This window comes from Dasypus novemcinctus, chromosome 22 (genome assembly GCF_030445035.2).
Source record: "Dasypus novemcinctus isolate mDasNov1 chromosome 22, mDasNov1.1.hap2, whole genome shotgun sequence".
Taxonomy (NCBI): Eukaryota; Metazoa; Chordata; class Mammalia; order Cingulata; family Dasypodidae; genus Dasypus; species Dasypus novemcinctus.
Window position 1 is genome coordinate 59,771,836 of NC_080694.1, and position 24,168 is coordinate 59,796,003.

The window sequence follows — 24,168 nt, forward strand, 5'->3', positions numbered from 1 at the left end:
TGCTGCAGGCTCCCCACTCTGCTATCTTAGCAGTCCCAGGCTTCTCCCACAATTCCATGTGGTATCTTAGAGAGCCCTCGGTGGGACTGGCCCATCTGCCTGCACTGATAACCCACTTGGTGCTCGTTTTATCTTAATCAGCTTTTGGTGTTTTTATTTCCACACTTCCTGGAATCAGCTCCCAAATAGACTACCTGCTCCCAAGTCCTTGACTCAGGGTCAGCTTTTGGGAGGCCTGAACTAAGAGATGCTGCTACGTAGAAATTTTAGCACATGCCATTCAGTTGTGAGAAGGTTCTTTTTTGCAGACCTGCATTGACATGTATCCTTGGATCTAAGAAGTGAAGGAAGGGATACAGATAAAAAAATTTTTAACAGATTTTATTTCTCTCCACCCTGCCCTCCCACCCCCAGTTGTCTGCTCTCTGTGTGCATTCTCTGTGTGTCTACTTGCACTCTCAGCGGCACTGGACATCTGTGTCTCTCTTCGTTGTGTCATCTTGCTGCATCAGCTCTCTACGTGTGGGGTGCCACACCTGGGCTGGCTGCACTTCTTTTTTTGCATGGGGCAGCTCTCCCTGCAGGGCACACATCTTGCACCCAGGACTCCCCTATGCGGGGGACACCCCTGCATGACAGGGCACTCCTTGTACTGCATCAGCACTGCACGTGGGCCAGCTCACCACAAGGACCTGGGTTTGAACCCTGGACCTCCCATATGGTAGGTGGATGCTCTATCAGTTGACCGACATCCTCTTGCCCAGATAAAATTTCTAAGAGTCGCCTTCACTGAGATTCACGGGAACCCTCTAGCCATGGGGGCGCTTGGACTCCATAGCAGCCATACAGGGTGGAGGCCCCTCCTTCCGGGTGAGCGAGGTGGTCGTGCCTTATGACAACTGATGACCACCCCACCACACTCCCTCCCCTCATGTCCACACCGGAACCTCTACAACCTGCTACTGTCATGACAAAAGGGCCTGACAGATGGAAAGAAGGTTATGGGCCCTGAAACAGGAAGAGGATCCTGGATTCCCCAGGTGGGCCAATCTAATCACATACATGCTTAGAAATGAAAGAGGAAGACGGAAAAGCTGGTGGAGAATCAGAGACCGAGAGGGATTCGACCTGCCACCGCGGGCTCTGAACGTGGAGCAAGGGCCACGCTGGGGAAGGCGGGAAGCGCCGAGAAGCAGCGAGCAGTCCTCACATCCCGCCAAGGACGAGGCAGGCTCCGTTCTGCAGCTCCAGGAGCTGAATTCTGCCAACAACCCCAAGGAGCAAGGAAACGGAGCCTGCCCCTGGGCCCCGACTCCCGGCTTAGTCCAGCGAGACCTGTGTCACACTTCAGGCACTCAAAACAGTGAAATGGTCCGTCTGCATTGTTTTAAGGTGCTAAACGTGTGGTCACTGGCCACAGCATCAGAAAAAACTAACACAAAGAAGCTTTTGTGGAAATGTTGCCATGAACATAACTGTCAGGAGTAGACTGTGGGGGCTCATCAGAGTCAAGGAAAAACTCAGTTGAACAGTGAGGACTGTTAACAAATTCATTTACCCAATGTAACATGACAGCCGCACACGAGGTAGAGAGGAAACTGTGGTGGGTGCTAAAGGTGAGGGTAATGAACAGTAGTTTTCTTGAGCACATATGCTACAAGGAACATCAGCTACATCAGTCAGTGATGGGAGAGGAAAATACCCGTTTCCCAGAGAAAGCTGATCCTCTAAGATTAATCACGTCTAGTGATAAAAAATATCCCCGAAGTTCATCCAGCTGCCTTCCTCTCAGATTCTTATTTCACCATCTCTGGGTGATGGATAGGCTTCCCAGGGTCTTGAAAGGAGGAAGAATAGGTTCTGGCTCCACGATCCTGCATTGCACTGATGGGGTGGGCACACCTGTGCCCTGTTGTCAGCTGAGCCTGACTTCTAGTCCCCTCCAGGTCATTCTGGGGACCGAGACACCCCGCAGAGCAGTTCAGTGGAGTGCTGGACCTAACACTCTGACAACGGGACACAGGGCACCAAGTGGGGTGCCACCTCCACAGCCACCCACCAACATCTCCCTACCTCCTGGCTGCACATCTCCCTACCTCTTGGCTGCACGTCGTGCCCCTCCCCAAGCCGACAATCCAGCTATACAGGAAGGGCAGGCACGTGACTAGGGTGGAGGCGGGGCCCTGCCAGCCTCTCAGGTGACTTAACTCTGCTCTGTTTCTGCACCCACAAAACGAGGCCATCTCCCAGGGGTGCCGTGAGTGGTGAACGAGTGGAACACAGTTAAAGTACTTAGCACGGCAACAGCCCATTTCAAGTTCTCGGCCAATGAGGCTGTTATTCCAATCCCAGCTCTGCCACTTTTGAAAAGTTCATTTGTTTTTCTGAAGCCCAGTTTTCTTCATCTGCATAAAGAGGATAAACAGGGTGGTTTATGGGGAAAATACACCTAAGATAATTTATGGCCCATTGTTAGTAGTATCAGAATGCTGTTTCAGCAATTATAAAAAATGTTGCACAATAATGCAAGATATGGCTTGTGGGGAACCTTATGGGAATCCTATAGGTGATGCATGATTGCTTTGTAAACTCACAACTTCTCCAATAAAAAATACATATTAAAAAATAAAGATAAATAAATAAGGACTTGTACACAGACCACTATACAACATTGCCAAAAGAAATCTAAGAAGGCTTAAGTAAATGGAGACTATTCCATACTCATTAAAAATTAAAAAAAGAGGGTAATGAAGGACTACCAAAGTCGCAGAGTCATTACGTGGCGTGGCTGAAGTACTGGGAGCAGGAGCTTGGAACCCGCGTGACACAGCGACTTAAGGTGGGCGGGGCGGGCGTCCTGGGCTCCAGGCTGCTCAGGGAGAAGCAGGGACCTCACCTCGGCCTGAGGGTCCCCGTTCTCACGAGCCAAGTCCAGGGTCCCTGGGCGCTCCAGGGCACGGTCAGGCCCCAGATCAGGGACCAGGCACCCCTGCTCTCGTCTCGGAGCCGGACAAACGGTCAGGGAGGTGGGCTCCAGCGTCAAAATTCAGACCAGGCCACAGGGGCCCGGAGAAGGAGGTGTGCGGGAAGATGCAGAGGTGGGAGCCGTCGGGGCGTCGTAGAAGGACACCTCGCCCGTCTCGTGGTCCAGGAACACGCCCACCCGTCTGCAGGGCGCGGCCACAGGCAGCTTGGTCCGCGGCTGGGTGAGGGCGCGGTAGTCGTTCCCGGCGCTCAGCCCCATGGTCCAGAATCCGTTCTCGGGGGTCATCTTGACCCAGCACTTCCTCTCCACGTCCTCGCTGCACACCCCGACGTGCCACTCCTTTCTGTCCCCACCTCCTCCTCCCAGGAACGTCTCCCGCCGTGACGCTCTCGCTGCCCAGCGCGCAGTAATGCCAGGCGAGTCGCTCGGGGTGGTCCGGCAGATCCCACCGCGCCTCTGCCCGCCGCAGGCTCCTCCGGTCCGCGGAGGCCACCAGGATGGGGTTCCCGTGGCGGGGTCCAGGACCACGTCCCCTGCAGGGGTTGGAGGGTGGCCCATGGGGTCAGCCCGCCTGCCTGGACCTCAGAGCCTCCAGGGCCCGAGTCCAGAGCCTGGGGCCCCCAGCCTGCCCTGAAAGTGACCCTCCCCAAAACCCCCAGAGAGAAAGCCCCGGGGTCCACTGTCGTGGGGAAGGGGTGGTGGTGAGACGCCACGCAGGCCTTCCTGACCTGGCGCGGGCTCAGGTGGCAGCACAGCGCCCTTCTTCCACTCTCCTGCTTCCCGTCCGCCAGCCGGCTCTGGCCACCTGTGCTTTTAGCCACAGCTCTGCCACACCTGGCTGGGAGGCTTTTCCTTTTAACACTGCATGCTCTTTCAATAGATCCAACTCAGGTGACACCCACGTACCTCTAGCCTCCAGTTCCTCATCTGAAAACTGGGGCTAAGACCGTTCTCTGGGGTTGACTGTGCTAACACAGGGAACACACTAGAGAAGGGCACACCGAAGGATGTGCTGGAGGCTGCAGCACTGCCATGCCTCCTGGAGGCAGCGAGAGCGTCACGGCGGGGAGACGTTCCTGGGAGGAGGAGGTGGGGACAGAAAGGAGTGGCACATTGGGGTGGGCAGCGAGGACGTGGAGAGGAAGTGCTGGGTTAAGATGATCCCCGAGAAGGGATTCTGAACCATGGGGCTGACCAACGGGAACGACTACCGCACCCTCACCGAGCTGCCCACCAAACTGTCCATCGCATGTTGGAAGCTCCTGGCTCCCACTACTTCAATCATGCCACCTAACGACTCTGTGACTTTGGTTCCCCTTTATTATCCTCTGTTTAAAAAAATGAATATGGAATAGGCTCCATTTATTTAGGCCTTCTTTGATTTCTTTTGGCACTGTTGTATAGTGTTCTGTGTACAAGTCCTTTACTTATTTATTTAATTTTACATTTAATACATATTTTTTATTACAAAGGTTGTGAGTTTACAAAGCAATCATGCATCACTATAGGTTTTCCATATGGTTCCGCACCACCCATATCTTGAATTGTGAAACATTTTTTAATTGTTAAAAAAGCATTCCAGTACTACTAACAATGGTCCATAAATTATCTTGGGTGTATTTTTCCCATAAACCACCCTGTTTATCCTCTTTATACACATGAAGAAAACCGGGCTGCAGAAAAAGGAATGAACTTTTCAAAGGCAGGAGAACTGGGATTGGAATAACAGCCTGATTGGCCTAGAACTTGAAATGGGCAGGTGCTGTGCTAAGTACTTTAAGTGTAACACTCCCTGTTTATCACTCACAGCACCCCTGGGAGATGTGTCCTTTGTGGGTGCAGAAACCGAGCAGAGCAGAGACGGGAGGCCCCTGGGGCCCCATTGGCTGGCCCACAGCCCAGGCTCAGGGCGGGAGCCCTGCCTTGGAACCTTGAACTTGGCGACCGCAGAATAGACACGGCTAGCCGGTCCACACAGCTCGGGACGCCATCGCCTTGGGAGGGGAAGGCAGGTTCTCTGGTTGTGACTGTGTCCAAGGGCACGTTGGACAGCCCGGCAGTGACAGGAAGCGTGTCCTTTAGGGTCCCAGGGGAGACACCTGGAGAGGAGCCCTGCGCGGTAAGGGGGCTGAGCTCCGAGTGGGGCACGAATGCAGGCTGCTGCGCAGGGAAGGCGGGGTCCAGGCCTGGGCTCCCCCGGCCTGGCTGGGGTGGGGAGGGGAAGGGGCATGGAGGGCAGGAAGCCTCCCGGGTCCACCTGGGGGGAGAGGGGGCACGAGGGTCCTGGCGTGTGTCCTGGAAGGTCTGATGACTCATCTCTCTGGAGGTACCTGAGCCGGGAGAAGAAGGGCAGACGTGGCGCCGATGCTCCCAGGGGGCCCAGGTCCGGTGCTGATGGAGCCAGCCGCTTCCCTGCATGTCTCCCCAAAGGGAGGCCTTCTCTTCCTCCTCTTCCTCAGCGCCTTTGGCCAGCTCTCAGGTAGGGGTTCATGCCACTTGCTCCTTCCCAGAAAGGAAAAGCTGCACTCAGTCCCCAAAGCAGAGGAGCCCGGGACCATCCATTCCTTGCGGGCATCTTTCTTGAGTGTCCACCAGCTCTGCCCCCTAGAAATAGAGCGACAGGCCCAGATGCCAGCCTCCTGTGTAATTTTAAATTCTAAAGTAAGGCACCGCCTTCAGAAAAGTAAACACATGAAATAAATGGTAATGGCATATTTGATTTAGCCCGACTTATGCAAAGCATTTTTATTTGATCGTTGGATTAATGTAAGAAATTTTCCATTAGATTTTTTTTTTAATATACTAAGCCTTTAAAATCCTGTGTTTATGTTACATATCAGTACTTCTCAATTCTGAGGAGCTAGTGGCCACCGTACTTCAAAGCTCAGGCTTCCAGTACCTTCCAGGCACTGTGCTGGCCTGGGGCGTCGAGGAAAAGCCCCCTGTGGGCACAGGGTCTCCCCTCACGGGCCTCACAACCCCACCCAGAGGTGCTGCCACCAGGACCCTGCAGCAGGGAAGAATGTTCAGTCCCACAGATGGGTCTGTTTTCTCTTTTTCCTTGTTATTATAGCGGCATATATATACATAATTCAAAATTTCCCATTTTTACCACTTTCAAGTGTACAATTCAGTGTTGTTAATTATGCTCACAGTATTGTGCTACCATCACCAACATCCATTACACCTTTTCATCCCCTCAAGCAGAAACTCTGCACCCACTGAGCAATAACTCCCCATTCCACATGTACACACACACACACACCCTGGACCCCTACTGACCTGTCATCTCTCTGTCTCTGAATTTGCTCTCCCAGCTTCAGATCAGTTTCATGCTGTTGTAGAGAAGTGGGGTGTGCGCAGTATTGAAGGCCAGGACACGAGAACTCTGAGAAGGAAGTTGGCTTATTTCAACTGGCCGGGCTCAGCGGACTCTTGTCCTAATAAAAACTGAGCCCAGAATAGCATTTTTCAGTCTCATTTACACAGACTTTTAAGATTACGGAGACAAAGGGTGATGGTATGCAAACAGACCTTTGGTTAGTTTCTTCAGTGTTTGATCTGAGTATCAGGTAGGTTATTTCCTCCAGGTAAATTTCATATTCCCCACATTTCAAGCCAACTTGGATTTAGCATATCTTCCGCATTCCATCCAGATTCAACCTTGAATATACCTTCAGTTTTACATCCCTTCTGAACATTCAAAGACTGTAGGGCCTATATTACTTATTTGGACATTTTGGAGACTAGGTACACTTGGAAACAATTTTGAATTTACGCACAAGCTATATCATATTCCCCCCTTTGAGGCCAAGCTTAAGGTATTAAGCTTCGGCATCACTATTGTCTGAGTCAATCCGGACTGACTGGTATGTATATAGAGCCATGAGATGGGCGGCTGTTTGCCTTCTGACTATACCATTTATTAGGGTGCGCATTCTGTTTATGATGAAAGGGAGAAGGCATGGAAGGATGGTGCATGCTCCTATGAAGAAGGCAATTATTCCCAGTAGAAGCTTGAAATTGTTTACTCTTGACTGCCAGCTTCCAAAGGGATTATTTAAATTCCAACCATTCCATGTTTGCACTGGGACATGAGCAATTTTTACTATTTTATTTGTAATTTCATCAATAACCTTTCCAGTGTTATCTAATTCAAGGCAGCAGTTAGAGAGATCGAACTTTCCACAAACTCCCCCTTCAGCTGCCAAGAGATAGTCTAGGGCAAGACTGTTTTGATAGATAGCATTTCTGAATTTAGTTTGCTGTTGGGCTAGTAAGTTTAGTGCATGGGCAGTTTCATTAGTTATTATCTCTACCACAGCTTGTAGGCGGATAATTCAGTTTAGCATATAGATAGGGGTTCCATAACCCCACATGCCATCTTCTGCCCAAGTTGCTGGCCCATAGTATTGGATTATATGCTCAGGGGGCCATTCTTCACCTCCCCAGGCAGTGACAGCCCTTTCTTCTCTTCTGTTTTGATATACTGACTGGCTTAGCTCTTTCCCTTCTGTTAAGGGAATGAGGAAGAAGGAGGGTTTTATTGTACCAAGCATACAAGATCCACACCAGGTTTGTGGAAGTTCTCAGAATGCAACCTTCCCACAAATCCAGTACAAACCATTTGGGCAGTAAAGGGGCCCTTTGAGGTGGAGTTCCACACTGTGATTAATTTGGGGAAAGTACGATTTATGAGAACGAGGTCAGATTCATTCCATGTTGCCCAAGGCTCTATTGTATTTGTGGTATAATTTTGGAATTTTCCCTCTGTGCATGTTAGGTTTCCAATAGCTATAGAGGAGCTTAGGCAGGCCCTTGAAACACAATATTTTCCTATGACTGAAGTTTGCAAGGGCCACATACATTCTCGGGGGACAGCCAGGAGGTCAGTTGCATTATATGGTTGGCTATAATTGTATTCCCTGGATTCCCAGGGCCATTGGTCTCCCACATTAGTACCTCCACATCCGTAGCATGAGGAGACATTTAAGGCTGCCCCTACCACTTCAGCCAGGCTTATAAAGAGGTTTCTTGCTGCTTGTGGGATGGAAAAGGGCTTTTGCATTTCTTCATAGAAGGAGTGGAGCACAGAATGGGCTTTACTTGTGAGTGGGTATTCCCGATACCCAACCCAGATGTAGGCTCCTGAGTCTCTTCCTTTACCATCAATGCGGAGGCCCATTTGGACTCCCTGAGTCAAGTTAAGGATGGTGAGGTTTAAGGGGTTACATTAACCACGTGGACAGTTAGCCAGGGCAATACCCTTGGTGAGGATGGCTGTTTGTTCAGCTGTGTCTGTGTTGCAGGTGGCCCAGGTGACACAAGACCAGTAGGGGCAGTAGTATGCACCTATGTACTTGCACCAAAAGCCCCCCCCCCTTGGGCTGCACTTCCCATTTCCAGAGCGCACATGTACTTATTGCTATGAGTATACGTCTGCTCCCAGCTGAGCCCTCCACAGTCTGTGTTCCACGGTATTCTGGAGCCTGTAACTTGACATGCGTCAAATAGGAGGGACACTCGTCGGTTCTGGCTAGTGACTGGGGTGGAGGAAAGTAGCTCCCCATTTTGATCAAGCACTCTTACTTCCCTTTTAAGGGAGAATCTTCGGGGTCTAGGGTCATAGCAGGTTATTTGGCCAGATGCATTACAGACACTATAGGAGTTTTCCTGAAACTGACAGGTGGCTACCTGGCCCTTGCAGGTGTAATGAATATGATATATTAATGTGGTGTTGACATGGGCCCCTGTGTGCACCTTTTGAATACATGGCTCACACTCTGTGGTGTCGACCTGGCACTAGGGGAGGGTTAGGGCTAGAAGTAGGAAAATTAGCCAAAGGGGCATTGTAACGAATTAAACCAGATTCCTAATTTTCAGCTGTGCATAGACCAATTAGCTTCTGGGGTGTGACTGGAGAAGAGATCAGTGTTCCCCTTTTTCACAAGATGAGTTTGGTTGAGCTGTGGGTATCTGGAATACAGGTTCAGGACTCTGGGGCAGCTTGCTTGACTCGGCTATGGTGTATCCACAGGGTGATTTCAGCTACTTTAACTGCAGTGGGGGTGGATAAAATGACAAGATAGGGTCCTCACCATCGAGGGGTTAGTGGAGCTGACTTCCAGTCCTTGACCCAAACTGCGCCTCCTGGCTTGTATGAGTGTATGGAGCTGCTTAAGCTAATGGGGGCTCTTTCTTGGTCCCAGTGATGCAGGTTATGTAGGGTTTCTCCTAAGCTCATCATCTGCTGAGCTATTGATAAGTTTCCTCTTTCTCTGAGATCCCCCTCTGTATTTCTGATTAAGGGAGGAGGCCTCCCAAAGAGGATTTCATAAGGGGAGTTTATGGCTTGGACTGGCTTGAACTTGTAGGAGAGCACTTGGAAGTACTTGCACCCATGTGAGCCCAGTTTCTTGGCAAATCTTGGCAATATAAGTCTTTATTGTACGGTTCTTTCGCTCTACCTTTCCTGAGCTCTGAGGATGGAAAGCAGTGTGCAGTTTCCATTGGATGTGCAGTGCCTTTGCAATCTTTTGAGTGATTTCAGAGATGATGGCAGGTTGATTGTCAGAGCCAATCGAGAGCAGTAGCCCATAGCGAGGAATGATTTCCCTGAGGAAAACCTCAGCTACTTCTTCAGCTTTTTCTGTTCGAGTGGGAAAGGCTTCCACCCAGCCAGAAAATGTGCAAACAAGGACTAGGTGGTATTTATAGACTCCCGATCGTGGCATTTCAGTGAAATCAACTACTAGATCTTCAAGAGGCATACGGCCAGTTCTCTGGACCCCTGGGGCTCCTGTGGGCCCCTGGCGAGGGGTATTCCTTGCACATGTCACACACCGTTGGCATACAGCATGGGTGACAGCAACTAGTCTTGGGATGTGGAAGAATCTTTCTAACACTTCCTTCAGTTGGGTTTTTCCCAAGTGTGTGTGCTCATGGTAGTCTTGAACTACAGTTGCTGCTAATATTTCTGGCACAACTATTCTGTGATCAGGCAATGTCCACCATCCATTTTCTTCTTGTGTCCCGCCCTCACAGAGTATCCATTCTCTCTTGGCTTGAGTATATTGTGGCTTTTGGTGACTCAGAGGCTGTGGGATGAAAGCAGGCAGTGTATACTGGAGGTTCTGATAATTAAGAGGTTGAGGAATGAGAGCGGTGGCCAGGTTTTCAGATATGGATCCTTCCCATGTCACTCTTTTTGCTTCAGCATCTGCCCTCCAATTTCCCTGGGCCATGGGGTTGTGGCTTGTCTGGTGTCCCTTACAGTGCATTACAGCCACTTTGACAGGCTCCCAAACTGCTTCTAGGAGCTCCAGAATCTGTGTGCCATGTTTAATGCTCTTCCCTCCAGAGTTAATGAGTCCCTTTGTTTGCATAAGTCTCCATGCACATGCAGGGTAAGAAAGTCGTATTTGGCGTCTGTGTAGATGTTAACTTTGGCTCCAGCTGCAAGTTGCAGGGCTTGGGTGAGGGCAATGAGTTCAATTTTCTGTGCTGATGTTTTATCTGGGAGGCCTTGCGCCTCTCCTGTGGTTTCAGATGTTACTACAGCATATCCCACTTGCCGATAGCTGCCCTGCATAAAGCTACTCCCATCTGTGAAGAACTCCATGTCAGGATTTGCCAGTGGCTGGTCTTGAAGATCTGGCCTGCTGGAATATACTTCTTGCAATGTTTCCAGGCAGATATGGGCTGGAACCCCTGACTCCACGGGTAGCAGGGTGGCTGGATTTAGGGTTTTGACAAGTTCCAGCTGGATGGATGGATTTTCACATAATAGGGTTTGATATTTAACCAGGCGGCTGAGAGTAAGGCAATGTGTCCCTTTGGCTTCTAAGATTGTAATTACTGCATGCGGAACCCGGACAATTATAGGCTGCCCAAGAGTTAGTTTTATAGCTTCTACTGTAAGCATGGCTGCAGCTGCTATGGCTTGCAAACATGAGGGCCATCCCTGGGCTGCAGTGTCCAGTTCTTTGGATAGATATGCTACAGGTCTTTGCCAGCAACAGAGGTAATGAGTGAGTACTCCTGCTGTGATGCTTTCCTGGCTGAAACCTTATGCTCTACACATCTTCACGAAATGCACGGGGGATGTTTTTCAGCATACAGCCTAACAGGGTTTTACTGTGTGTGTTTCCCATTTCCACCCTGTGCCGATGTTGCACAACAGTCACTCAAGCCTTTCGCTTCATCCATCTCTGGCCACATCCCTTGTAGGAACTTTCCGCAATTCTTAACCTTAGTGGATCAGTATAAGCCCCCGATATGGACCCAGACTGCTCTTGACCACATGAGGTCACCACAGAACCAAGGATCAGGACTCTGCACTCACCCCACAGATGTGATTTTCTGCGTCTCACTCAGTCACCACAAGGACACCCACACAACCACCCCCCTTTTCTTTCCTTGGACCTGGAGAGGAGATGGCTTCCTCCTGTATTCTCAGGAGTACTAGGGCCTCCCATTTGAGGGTTGACCAGGCTCCCTCCTAATTTTAGAATTAGGCTTTTCTTGCACTATGCCCCCGGGGGTCTTACCAATCCAACATTCGGAGCTCCTTGCTTCATTCTTGGGGTCTCTCTAACCTTCCAGTGCCTCCAGGTCGTCCAGGAGGGTTCCAGCAAAGACCGCAACCTCTTTCTGGACTCAAATGGGGTGTCCAGTGGCGCCCAGGGCTGGGTTTCACCTGGGCCCTCCTGGCCTCCTCGGAGATGTGCTGGAGGGGCAAACAACTGTTGCCACCTCTGACCTTCTCAGCGCAATCCTGTGAGCCCCCAGAATGTTGTAGAGAAGTAGGTGTGTGCACCGTCTTGAAGGCCAGGACGCAAGAACTCTGAGAAGGAAGTTGGTTTATTTTGATCGACTGGCCTTGGCAGACTCTTGTCGTAATAAAATCCGAGCCCCGAATAGCATTTTTCAGTCTCTTTTATACAGAGGTTTAAGATTAGGGAGACAAAGGGTGATGGTATGCAAACAGACCTTTGGTTAGTTTCTTCAGTGTTTGAGCTGAGTATCAGAAAGGTTATTTCCTACAGGTGAGTTACATAGTCCCCACATTGCAAGCCAGCTTGGATTTAGCATATCTTCCACAGCTGGGATTTAGCATATCTTCCACATTCCATCTGGATGCAACCTTGAATACACCTTCAGTCTTACATCCCTTCTGAACATTCAAAGACTGTAGGGCCTATATTACTTACTTGGACATTTTGGGGACTAGGTACACTTGGAAACAATCTTGAATTTATGCACAGGCTATATCAATACCTCCTTAAAGATCTCTAAGGACTTTTGTCAATAACATATTTTAGAATTAGATGTTTTTATTGTGAACTATAAAACACATACAGAAAATGTAATAAAACATTAATGTTTGGCTTACTGAATAATTATGATCAAGTAACCATTATTCCCATCAACAGAACAGGGCCTTCTCCCGTCCCTTCTCAGTCACAGCCCCTTTCCTCCCATCTCAAAGGTAAAGTCTGTCCTGACTTCTAAAGAGATATTCCCTTGCTTTTCTCTATAGATGCACCCCAAAAATGTTTATCTTTGAAAATATGTAGTTTAATTTGCCTCTTTTTGAATTTTATTTACATGGACTCACACAGTATATTTTCTGTCTGGCCTCTTTTCACCCTCCATTGTGTATTTGAGATTTATTAGTGTGCTTGTGTGTAGCTGCCATTTCTTGATTTTCAATTGTTGCTTAATGTTCCATGGTACAACTGTGCCACAGTGTATTCATCCATTCTGCCCTTGAGGATCTTTTCCGTTGGTTCCAGCTTTGTGTTACCATAAACAACGATGCTAAGAATATTCGTTTATAAGCCGCACGGCACCCAGGTCAGTATGTTTTCATTGGGTACCGAGCTACACCTCACTGTCTGGGAAGAAGTGTTCATCTAACCATGTGCCTGGTGAACTGAACATTTTTGGTAGGCATCACTAAAAAGGTACTTTTTATAGTATATACATACTTTTATAGTGGTTGTTGCTATACACACTTTTAAGAGCATTATAGCCCAAACCACAATCAGAACCAATCAGATCTAACACCAGCAATTATTCCTTACTCCATATCCAACATCTAGCAAATGGCTTGACTTCCAGTAGGTACATGGCAAAGATGTTAAATGAATGACTAAAAAACATGAATGGCTGATATTAAAATTTTAGCAAGGGAAAAATTTGTCTTTGGGGTTCCTCTTATCATAGACACTCCTGAATTCAATCAGCAAATACTTAACAAGTGTCTCCTATATTTGAGGCATTCTTCTAGAAACCTGTGAACAAAACCCCTGCCCTCATTGAGCTCGCGTTCTGGAGGGAGCACAGAGTGATAAGTGAAATAATTAGGTAAAATTCATAATATGGCAGATGGTGATGGGTTCTATAGAAAAAATAAAGCAGGGAACAGGGGTAGGGATGCTGGGCAGGGAGGACATTGTAATGATAAATAGGATGGTCAAGACCACAATGGCTTCACTGAAAAGATGGAATTGAACAAAGACCTAGAAGGAAGTGAGGGAGTGAGCCGTGCACCTGCCGGGCTGAGTGGGCGGTGGAGGTTTGGGGAGGGTGAGCCTTTCCCAGAAGATCCCGTCCCTGTTACTCAGAAGGGCAACCTTGCCCCTGACTGATACAGAACAGAGGAAGGTTTCTGGTCTTGCCCCTATCTTTTTTTTTTTTTAAAGATTTATTTATTTATTTATTTATTTATTTATTTATTTATTTATTTATTTATTTCTCTCCCCTTACCCCCCTCAGCTCCCGCTGGCCCCCCAGTTGTCTGCTATCTGTGTCCATTCTGGGTGTGTTCTTCTGTGACCCCTTCTATCCTTATCAGTGTCACCGGGAATCTGTGTTTCTTTTTCTTGGGTCATCTTGTGTCAGCTCTCCGTGTGTGTGGCACCATTCCTAGGCAGGCTGCACTTTCTTTCGCACTGGGTGGCTCTCATTACAGGGCACACTCCTTGCGCATGGTTGCACCTGTCTTTGTAGCAGGTTGAGTCATGTGTGGTATGGACCTTCTCTTCTCTTCTTGCAAACATAACTGCTCTGTCCTGCCCATGCTGAATTAGATATTTGTAGAAACTTTTGTGTTTTTGTTCAGTTGGTTGATTGTTTGGCTGGTTTTGCCCCTAAGTCTATTGTCTCTTGCTTGCCCTCATTGAACCAGGTTGAATGTTGGGTAGAACCATTTTTTTCTCATTTGTTATTTTGCATTTTATTCCATTGCAGAGTTTCTGTGTGAGCAGTTAAATATCCAACTAGGGTTTTCTCTCTATTTCTTAGAAATAAATGGACTGAGCAGCAAGAACTGTTAAGTGATTGCTTTGATCTCCTGTCTTGCTGTGATTTGCTGGGCTAGGCTTGAAAAAGGAACTACTCAGCAGAGGTTTGGATGACCAGGACCATGTTTTTTGAGCCCTTCATGACCTGCTATTCACTTTTATTGAAGATCTTTTAAAATAGAATATCATTAGGAAGAGTCTGGATTCACAAGACTTTTTTAAAGGTAATTTTTAAGTTACTTAAATGGTTATAATCTGGATTTTGGTTTTTTTTTATTTTTTATTAGAGCAATTGTAGGTTTACAGAAAAATCATGGAGAAAATAGAGCTCCCATATTTCTAGCCACCCCCGTTCACACATACACACAGTTTTCCTATTACTTACACTTTGCATTAGTGTTGTACTTTTGTTCCAATTGATGAAACAATATATTTATCATTCTACTAGTAAACATAGTCCTTAGTTTACATTTGGGTTCACTTTTTGCGTTGTACACTTCTATGAGATTTTATATTTTTATTCTATTAACACAAATTCAACCTAAAAGTTCCCATTTTAGCCACTTTCAAGCATACAATTCAGGAGTGTTAATTGCATGTATACTGTTGTACAACCATCGTCACCATCCTTCACCAAAATGTTTCCATCATCCCAAACAGAAACTCTACCAATTAAGCATCAACTGCCCATTCCCCACTCCCACCCGGGAACCTGGTAACCTGTATTCTAGTTTCCGATGCTGTCAATTTGCACATTCTAATTATTTCATGTGAATAAGCTCTTACAATAGTTGTCCTTTCTGTCTGGCTCATTTGTGTCAACATGATGACTTCAGGACTCAGCTGTGCTGCATCATGTAGCAGAACTTCTTTCCTCTTTGCAGGGCTGGAAAATCCCATTGTCTGCATATACCGCATTTTGCTTGGGATTCTTAGAGTTTTGGATGATGTTGTTCTGATGACAGTCTTCGAGGAGGCAGTATTTTATTTTTAGGACCCCAGGACATCCAGATCTTTCTAGTAGGTGGATGTGGTGGAGGACAATAAGAAAACCGCCTAATGGAGCCTCTGGTGGAGAAACGTCTCTGCACTGGGCTAAGTGTTGGCTCAGCAGGCCAGCTCTGTCCATTCTCCTGAAAGAACAGCCGCAGATAGCTGCGGTGCTGTGAAGCCCTGAGCCAGGAGATGGAACGGGGTCTTCCGGTCAGAAAGGGTCTCAGGGTTCTGCTGGCCGGGCAGCTTTCAGGTTGTATTATTCTAGAGCTCGAGGAAGCCAAGGCTACTGAGAAGTTTTCCCAGAAGCAGAAAGTGAAATGCCTTTTCAGGTCTGAATGGACATACCCACCCCAAAGTGAGAAAATTAGAGCCCCTGATGGAATGAACCAGGCAAAAAGCCCGTGTCAGGAGGCAGAGAAATGCTTGGAAGTGTGATGGAGAAAGACTGCCATGCAGGGCTAGTCCCTGGCCTTGGAGATCTCACAGCTTCTTTGGCATTTTGCTGTCCTGGGAATGTCCTGGCCTCAGGGTTCTTGCTTCCTTCCCTTCTTCCTTCCTTTCTTTCTCCCTGTCTCCTCCATCCCACCCTGCCTCCTTCCTTCCTCCCCTTCTTCCTCTGCAGAGGTTAGGCACATGGGGGCCTTGCAATCCAGGTTCACTAGAGCTGCCGCCTGGCTCTCCCTCCTTCCCTTGGCTCTCCCTCCTCCCCTTCGCTCTCTCTCCTCCCCTTCACTCTCCCTCCTCCCCTTGGCTCTCCCTCCTCCCCTAGGCTCTCCCTCCTCCCTTTGTCTCTCCCTCCTCCCCTTGGCTCTCCCTCCTCCCCTTTGCGCTCCCTCCTCCCCGTGGCTCTCACCCTTAGAGTTGAGTTTCCAGGACACCCCTGCCTTTTCAGCTGAGCCCCCGTCTCCCTCCCCAGGCCTGGGCTCCAAGCCCCTCGTGGAGATGAAGGGCCAGGAGGACGGGGGCATCCGGCTGGAGTGCACCTCTGCCGGCTGGTACCCGCAGCCCCACGCGGTGTGGAGGGACCCCTACGGCAAGGTCGTGCCCGCCCTGGAGGAGGCTTACACTGCTGGCGCCGACGGCCTCTTCACCGTCACCTTGGCTGTGATCGTCAGAGACTACTCTGTGAGAAACATGTCCTGCTCCATCAACAACACCCGGCTCGGCCAGGCGGTGGAAGCGGGAATCTTCATTCCAGGTGAGCTCCCTGCCCTCTGGAGACTCATCGTGGGGAGCCAGGACCCTTAGCAAAGAGGCTGGAGCCATGAGAGGGGGTGGGGTGGGATCCTGGACCCCAAAGAGCTCGGGGCTGCAGCCAGAGCTGAGGCTGCTCCCTTTGTGAGAAGGGGAGATCAAGTATTGTAAAAACCCATGAAGAGGTGCCTCTTCACTGCAGGTAAATCTGACAATTTATCCCTTACAGTCCTTATCTTGTGACAATTATTTAAGATTTAACATTGTAATAAATGTTGGTTGGTATGGGTGGCTGCTGAATCCTCAAGGATTTCCCAATGGACAGAGCTGGGGAAATTCCCTATCTCCAGACACTCATAAATTCATTCAACAAATACTTAGAAAGCATCTCTTATGCTCGAGGCCTTGTTCTAGAAACCGAGGATAAACCAGAGATCCCTGCCCTCGTGGAATTCACATTCTAGAGAGGCACCGAGAGCAATAAATTTAATAATAATATAAAATGTGTATTATACCAGAAGGTGATAAGAACTATTGGAAAAGTAAAGTGGAGGAGGGGATAGGGGCCCCCAGGGAAGAGGGGGTGTTTTAATTATAGCTTGGATGGTCAGGAAAGAACACGTTCTCCCTGCTCCGTGACCACAGGCTGTGGAAGTGAAGGGCAGAAGCAGGAGGGCATCGCACTACTGCAGGCAAGACGTGACGGTGGCTTGTCCCGGGGTGATGGCCGTGGGGATGTGGCAGCACAGCTCAGCTCTTATTCCCACGGCCCCATCCCATGCTGAGTCTGGGTATTTCTGCTTTTCTGGCTCCTGCACCCCACCGTTGTGGAGTGAACCAGTGCAGGCGATGAGGCTCTTTCCTTTTCTGGGGGAGAAGCCAGCAGACCGGGAACCCGAGGGAGCTCTTTAGACGTGCCCTGAGGGCTGTGCTCACCCACAACTCTGGCTAAGTGGGCCTTCCCCGGCTCCCCTTGCAGAATCCTTTATGCCCAGCACATCGCCCTGGATGGTGGCTCTGGCTGTCATCCTGCCCACCCTGATCCTCCTCATGGCTGGGGGTGTCTATCTTGTGAAGAAACTCCAAGAGGAAAAAGAGGTTCTTGCAGTGGAAAAAGAGGTTGAAAGTGCAGAAAAAGAAATTGCATGGAAGAAACTGTGGGAAGAACATGCTGCAAAAGAGGAAGAACGTCTAACGAAAGGTAAAACATTATGAGGGAAGTTCACAGCCATACAGAGGATGCAGTTCAGACAGGCAGGAGCACAGGGACCAAGAAGGCAGCAAAGAGAGACAGCGTCATGAGCTTGGCACAGTCACATCCCAGTAATTAATCCACGGGTGCTGGCTTTCCACATCCTGCAAACGCCGCCTTCATTCTTTGCTGCAGGCAGCACTGCTGTGTGGTGAAAGAGCGCTGATACTTCCAGGCTCCTGGTCATCGTTCTTCCTGGATGCTTGCCAATTTCTTAGGCACGGGGCGGGGGTGCGGGTGGGGGGCTGTTCCTAAAAAGCCCGTCCTCCATCATTTATACAAACCCAAGCTCCTGGTTCTTCTGCTGAGGACATCCATTTATTTCTGTTTCCTTTTCAGAGCAACTTCAAGAGGAATTGCGTAAGTTTAGCATTTTCTGAACCACTCCCTGCAGTTTGTGTTCTGCTTGATTAGCCATTGTCTTCTGATGTCCCCCTCTGTCCCTTTACAGGGTGGAGAAGAACCCTCCTACACGCAGGTGAGCACCTCTGACCTTCCCTTGGATCCCAACTTTCCTCCCACCCACCAGCCATCAGCACACATTAAAGGGGATCCAAGACTGGCTGGGGGGCAACAGACAGCAGTTCCCATCCGTAGCAGTCAGGGTTCTCCAGAGAAATAGAAACACATACATTAAGAGATCTATTATAGGAACTGCCTCATGTGACGGCAAGGTCTGGTAAGTCCAAATTCCATAGGACAGACCAGGAGCTGGAAATTCCAACAAAGGTGATTAGGAAATCTGGCCAGTCCCTACGCTATTGTACAGCCCTTAGGTAGAAACTCCAATAAAGCTGAAGTTGAATCCCCAAGGGAAGCTGGTTGTCTAAGGAAGAGGCAGAAATCCATCTTTCAGATTTCTGAAATCCTCGGTTCTGACGTTTAAGATTTGCAACTGATTGGATGAGGAGGCGCTCCACATTTCTGAGGCCAATCTCCTTTGTTGATTGTAGATGCAGTAAGCTGTAGATGCAATCAACTGATTATACGGGCAAATCCATCTATGATACACCCTTACAGTAACAATCAGGCCAGTGCTTGCTTGACCAAACAACTGGATACGTTAACCTAACCAAGCTGACACATGAAATTAACTCTCACACCACCCAGGGCTGGATCCCAGCTCTGAAGCTGAGGAATTCCAGCAGCTCTCAATCTACCTTACAGTATACTTTTGACAGCCTTTTCATTTTTACAATAGTTTAATCCTTGATTACCTGAGGTCTGCTATATCTATTTCTGTAGTCATTGCCCTTTGGCTCAGGGATTAATCTGAAAGAAGACAGCACTGGCTTAGCTGTTTCTAACCTGGAAGGTGGTAGAGTCTGAGCACAGTTAAAGAGCCAGGTTGGGGGAAGGCAATAAGCTTCCTCACACCCCTCTCAGAGATGTATAACTATTGGCCAGGAATGCCTTCCTGCTCCCAGGAGAACTTGGGATACTCTGCAGAGAGAGCGTGAGGGGACAGAGGACAGAGCTTCCCACCACTACCCCTGCCTCCTGCCAGGGGCATTTCTCATTTCATGATTTTATACTTTCTGCCCATAAGCACCTCCGAATCCAGGCTTTGCCAGATACCACGGCACTTCAACCTTTCCCCTTTGGCACTTCAGCCTTTCCCCTTTGGCACTTCAGCCTTTCCTCTTTAGCTAAGTGAATTTCAAAACATAGCCCTCAGACATGTCACCGTGGAGAAAGAAGAAAATAATTTTAACACAGTACAGACCTGGCGGGTACAGGTAATAAACGCAGGCTAAGACATGTGTGGAATGCCAGGAGTCCAACGCATTTCCTACTCCCAGAGGAGACACAGCTGGGGTCCTCGCACATGGGCTGTTAGAGCAAAACTGAAGGGTAATATCCCCCCTCATCTCGGGCAGCAAGCAGGGACGTTTGTCTTCCTTGAACCTCTGAGGGTGCCCTCATCAGTCACTGGAATCACTGGTCATGGGGTCACATAGCGATGGCGCCCAAGGGACCCGTGACGACAACTGTCAGGGCTCCGGGCTTCACTGCCTCCTGGGAGGGATGTGGCCTCTTTTCTGGCTTAAGCCCAGCTGGAAGGTTTCCAACTAGAGAGGGTCCCATGTAGCATGTGTCCTGACTAGAAAAGGGGACGGACCCGAGAATGCTGGAAGGAAGTGGGGGCCCTGATTTGGGCTCATTTGGTAAATGTTCTGAGCTGCTTAGAGCATGGGTGCCCTTCCCCAAAGGCAATGCCCTGCACCCAGAGGTAGAAGTGCAGCTGGAGTAGTTCTGTGAGGCGCAGAGGGCTGTCACGTGGGGGGCCCACCAGCTTTTGGGGGCCTCTGGGAGGACCAGGAGGGACACGGTTTCCGGGGGTACCGAGGCCCCCACCCCGCTAACCCTGTGACTCCCCCGCAGCCGACGTGGTCCTGGACCCGGCCACGGCGCACCCCGAGCTCTTCCTGTCCGAGGACCGCAGGAGCGTGTTCCGGGGCACCCGCCGGCAGGAGGTCCCCGACGACCCCGAGAGGTTCGACCTCTGGCCGTGCGTCCTGGGCCTGGAGCGCTTCAGCTCCGGGCGGCACTACTGGGAGGTGGAGGTGGAGGGCGTGAGGGCGTGGGCCGTGGGCGTGTGCGGGGCCGACCTGCCCAGGAAGGGCGAGGTGGCGGCGGGCGGCGGCGTCTGGGCCCTGGAGCTGTTCGGGGGCCAGTACCGCCCGCTGGCCGCCCCCGCGCTCCTGCTGCCGCTGCGCGAGCCGCTCGGCCGCGTGGGCGTCTTCCTGGACTACGAGGCGGGCGACGTGTCCTTCTACAACATGCGGGACCGCTCGCACATCTACACGTGCCCGCGCTCGGCCTTCGCGGGGCCGCTGCGGCCCTTCTTCCTCCTGGGGTCTGATGACAGCCCCCTCGCCGTGTGCCCCGCGTTCGTGGGGGCGCAGGGGGTGACAGTGCCCGAGACCAGCCTGGTGCTGCAGGGAGCGGGGGCCCGGCGCGGCCCCTAGGGCCACTGCCTGGGACCCTGTGGACTCTGGTGGCACCATGTCCCTGGCCACACGGGTCCCTCTCCCTGGTGGCATCAGGGAACCCCGCCTGGGTGGCCCTCTGACACCCACGCCAGGCCCCTGCCAAGCCGCCCACTAATCCGGCAGTTGCTTTCCCGTGGCAGGGGCCACTTGCAGGGAGGCTGGTGCTGCCACGTGGGGAAAGGCAAGGGGGACAGTGCGTGGAGGTGCCTGCGGGAACCCACTGCTTTCTCATCAGGGTGAGGTGTTCAGCGCAGTGAAGCTCGAGTGCGCACTGGTGCTGTAGACTGTGGATGCGAGGGGAGGGCTGGAGCAGCAGGCCCCAGGGGAGGGGGCCACCAGGGAGCCAGAGAGCCGGGAGGGGCCACGGCTGTGAGGGTGGTCACACTGTGGTCCTTGGAGCTGGTGGCCCATCCCCACCCAGCTCCAGATTTCCAGACCACACAGTAAAGCTTCCCAGGCCTAGACTGGGGGGAGAAGGATGAAGGCGGCGCCCACGTGTGATCTGGCCTGGTTCAGGGTCCCTGTAGCACACCAGGGGCAGCCTCAGCCTTCAGGCGTCGCTTCAGGTCAAGGCCCCAGCTAAGGAGGTGAGTTACTGAGCCAAGCTGGCCACAGGGTCCACGCTTGGTGGAGAGGGCAGCAGTTTCAAGCTTTTATTTTTTTAAAGGAGGTATCTGGAATTGAACCCAGGACCTCGTAGGAGGTCAACCCCTGAGCTACATCTTTTCCCCAGTTTCAAGCTTTTGAAACTTAAAAATTATTGTGGACACCGAAGAAATTTTGTGCATTTGGGTTATGTCTGTCAATAGTACTGATTGAATCTGAGAAAGTTTGAAAAATGTATTAATTTACATTAAGATCATAATAAAGCAGTTACAGGTTAATAAAAACAACATGTTTATGAAAATAACTTATTACCAAAGCAAACTAAATTTTAATGAAAAGTGTGGCAAAGCTATGATCTACCTTAATAGAAAAGGCTGGATTCTCATACCTCCTTCTGCATTCCATCTGTGATGATATCAGGTCATGTAGGCTCTAGCAAACTTCACTATATGTACGTGAGAAAACGAAAATTGGAAATAATGTCTTAGTATCATTATGGAAATAGTTTTGACCTAGTGTCTCCCCAAACACATATCAGGGAGTCCCATGTGTCCCCAGACCATATTTTGAGAATTGAGATAAAGGATCCTGGAATTGAATTAGACAGGTAACATGATGGCTTCAATGGCAATGCTAGGATTTTAGATAATTTAGGATCCAACTTTAAAATCGTGTAGAAAAAACATTTTTTAAAAGTCCAAAATTTCAGCCAAGCAATCACAAATGGACACAGTCCTGAAAAAATTGGGATCATATGCAAATAGCTGATTTGGTAAGATGGCAGACAATGGGTTGTTTATGGGTATGTGTGTTTTGGTTTATTGTTGGCAGGACAATTATATTGTTTGAACTGTTCTAACTGAAGGCACTAGACCGAGCAGGAATTGTTCCATCTCCTTGTCAAAGCCTCCTTGTACCACTTCCAACCAAAGGGATCTGTCCCATCTCCAGAGCTCCCAGTCTAGAGCACTGGTCACACTGTTCCCACTGGCTGCAGGAGCGCCCCGCCCTTCTGCCCACAGCTCCTGCCTGTATCTCAAAGGCCGCCTCAAGTGTAAGCTCCTCCTTTAGGAGACGTTCCAGGGCCTGTGTTTCCCAAGATGGCTTCTTCTGTATTTATTGTTGAAGTGTGTGAGGCTCTTTTGTTTTTTTAGGACTTCCGGGAGATCGAATCGGGAACCTAGTACATGGGAAGTAGTCACTCAATCACTGAGCTGCACCCACTCAACCAAGTTACAATTTTTTCTTAATTTCTAATTTTTCCCACATCAGTGTTTCTCCCCTGCCATAGTTGAACCCCTCTGTGATCCAAAACTTATCAAAAAATGAAGCCGAATATATTGCCAAATTCAATTAGTAGGAAAATGAAATAGTGATAGGTTTCAAGATTAGAAATAGAATACATACTATTTTAGAAAAACTGAAATAAAGTAAAAATTAAATTGGGGTTTTAAAAATAAAAAATATTATAAAACTTTCTTTTTGACGTTTTGCCTTTCATCACTGTAATAGGTGTTGCCCTGTATGTACAGTGGCTAGGCCATCTCCTCCATTCCTTCCTCAGTGTCTACATCCTTTTTTTAAATTTTATTTTAAATTTTGTCTTCAAAAAAGTTTTAGATCACAGTAAAGTCACATATACAATATAGGGGACTCCCATATATCTAACATCAAACCCTTTTCCCCATTCTCCACCAATGATCTTTTTACATGTTCATGTTATATTTGCCACAGCTGGTATACATATAGAAACATAGCTACTAATCATGGTTCCTTTTTGGTTTATAGGTGGTTTATATTTTAGACTATATAGTTTACTAAATATTTAGTTGCACTATGGTTTACATTTTAGACTATACACTTTTATAAATTTTTGGTGAAATTTAACATGTCCTATAGCCATCATGCACAATCTTGTGGAACACTTCCATTGCCACCGAGTTACCCCACTTCCATCTCTTCCATTCCTCTCTCCCCCTTCCCTCAGGGCCCACAATGACAACCAAGCTTCACTGCTTGAAGGACCAGATTCATAGATACTTGCCACACAATGCTGAGGGCTTGACATACTAGATTGTCCTCCTGTACAGGGAGCCACCAATGCTCTCGAGAGACACCCTTCCCTCTGTTTGAGAACATCAGGCTCCCCAGCATGGGGGTACACCTTCCCACTAATTATATGGGTCTCCACCCCATGATATAACACAATACAACAAGGTGAGCACTCACACACTCCCTAGAGGCTGCCCCTGTGCCAGATGCCCCCATCACCATCTTAAACAAATAATCCTGCTTTATAATCTCTAAAGAATTTTTGCCATATTATAGTTTCAACCACATACTCAACAATCTCCCATGTTCATGTGCTCCCCCCAACCCTTGCTCCAATTCCTTGGTCCTCCCAACCCTAGCCCCGCTCCAGCCTGCAAATCCCCACCCAATAGTATCTCTGTGCCCCCATTTTATCCCTTCCCTGCACGACTGCTTACCTCCACTTTATCACAGATCTCGCCAATGTAGGCATCAGCTCACAACCTTCCTCTCCCTCCCCCCCAAATTCCTGTAAGCCTTTACATGGGAAGTTGTCGCTCAACCACTGAACCCCACGTGCTCTACCAAGTTCCAATTTTTAATGCCCAGGGGCTCCTACTCGTGGTTTACCTAGACCCGCTGTGTGTGCATCTTCCTTTTCTTCAATTATGCACTTTGGTGTTTATGAGGAATCTATTAAAGAAATAAGGCCACCTTCTCTCTCCATTGCCCTGGGCCCTGATCCTGAAGTCCATGCGAGAGCTCAAAAGTGTGGATGGCCCTGGCTGGTCCTCAGAG

The 24,168-nt window shown here is 49.2% G+C and overlaps 1 protein-coding gene and 1 pseudogene across 2 annotated transcripts; one reads left to right on the top strand and one right to left on the bottom strand.

The window, feature by feature from the left end:
- Positions 1-2,755: 2,755 nt before the first annotated feature.
- On the bottom strand, positions 2,756-3,544 carry LOC101414534 (butyrophilin subfamily 3 member A3-like; annotated as a pseudogene).
- Positions 3,545-4,667: 1,123 nt separating this feature from the next.
- LOC101426293 (butyrophilin subfamily 2 member A1-like) lies at positions 4,668-22,781 on the top strand. 2 transcript variants are annotated; one of them, XM_058285366.2, is made up of 7 exons: positions 4,668-5,105; positions 5,313-5,465; positions 16,208-16,489; positions 17,465-17,686; positions 18,077-18,097; positions 18,189-18,215; positions 20,123-22,781. In XM_058285366.2, the coding sequence occupies exons 2-7, from the start codon at positions 5,351-5,353 to the stop codon at positions 20,707-20,709; spliced, it is 1,254 nt and encodes a 417-aa protein (XP_058141349.1). In that variant the 5' UTR covers positions 4,668-5,105; positions 5,313-5,350; the 3' UTR covers positions 20,710-22,781. The 2 variants fall into 2 exon arrangements, with proteins under 2 accessions (XP_058141349.1, XP_071067114.1); XM_071211013.1 differs by lacking the exons at positions 4,668-5,105; positions 5,313-5,465 and adding an exon at positions 14,301-14,519.
- Positions 22,782-24,168: the final 1,387 nt, after the last annotated feature.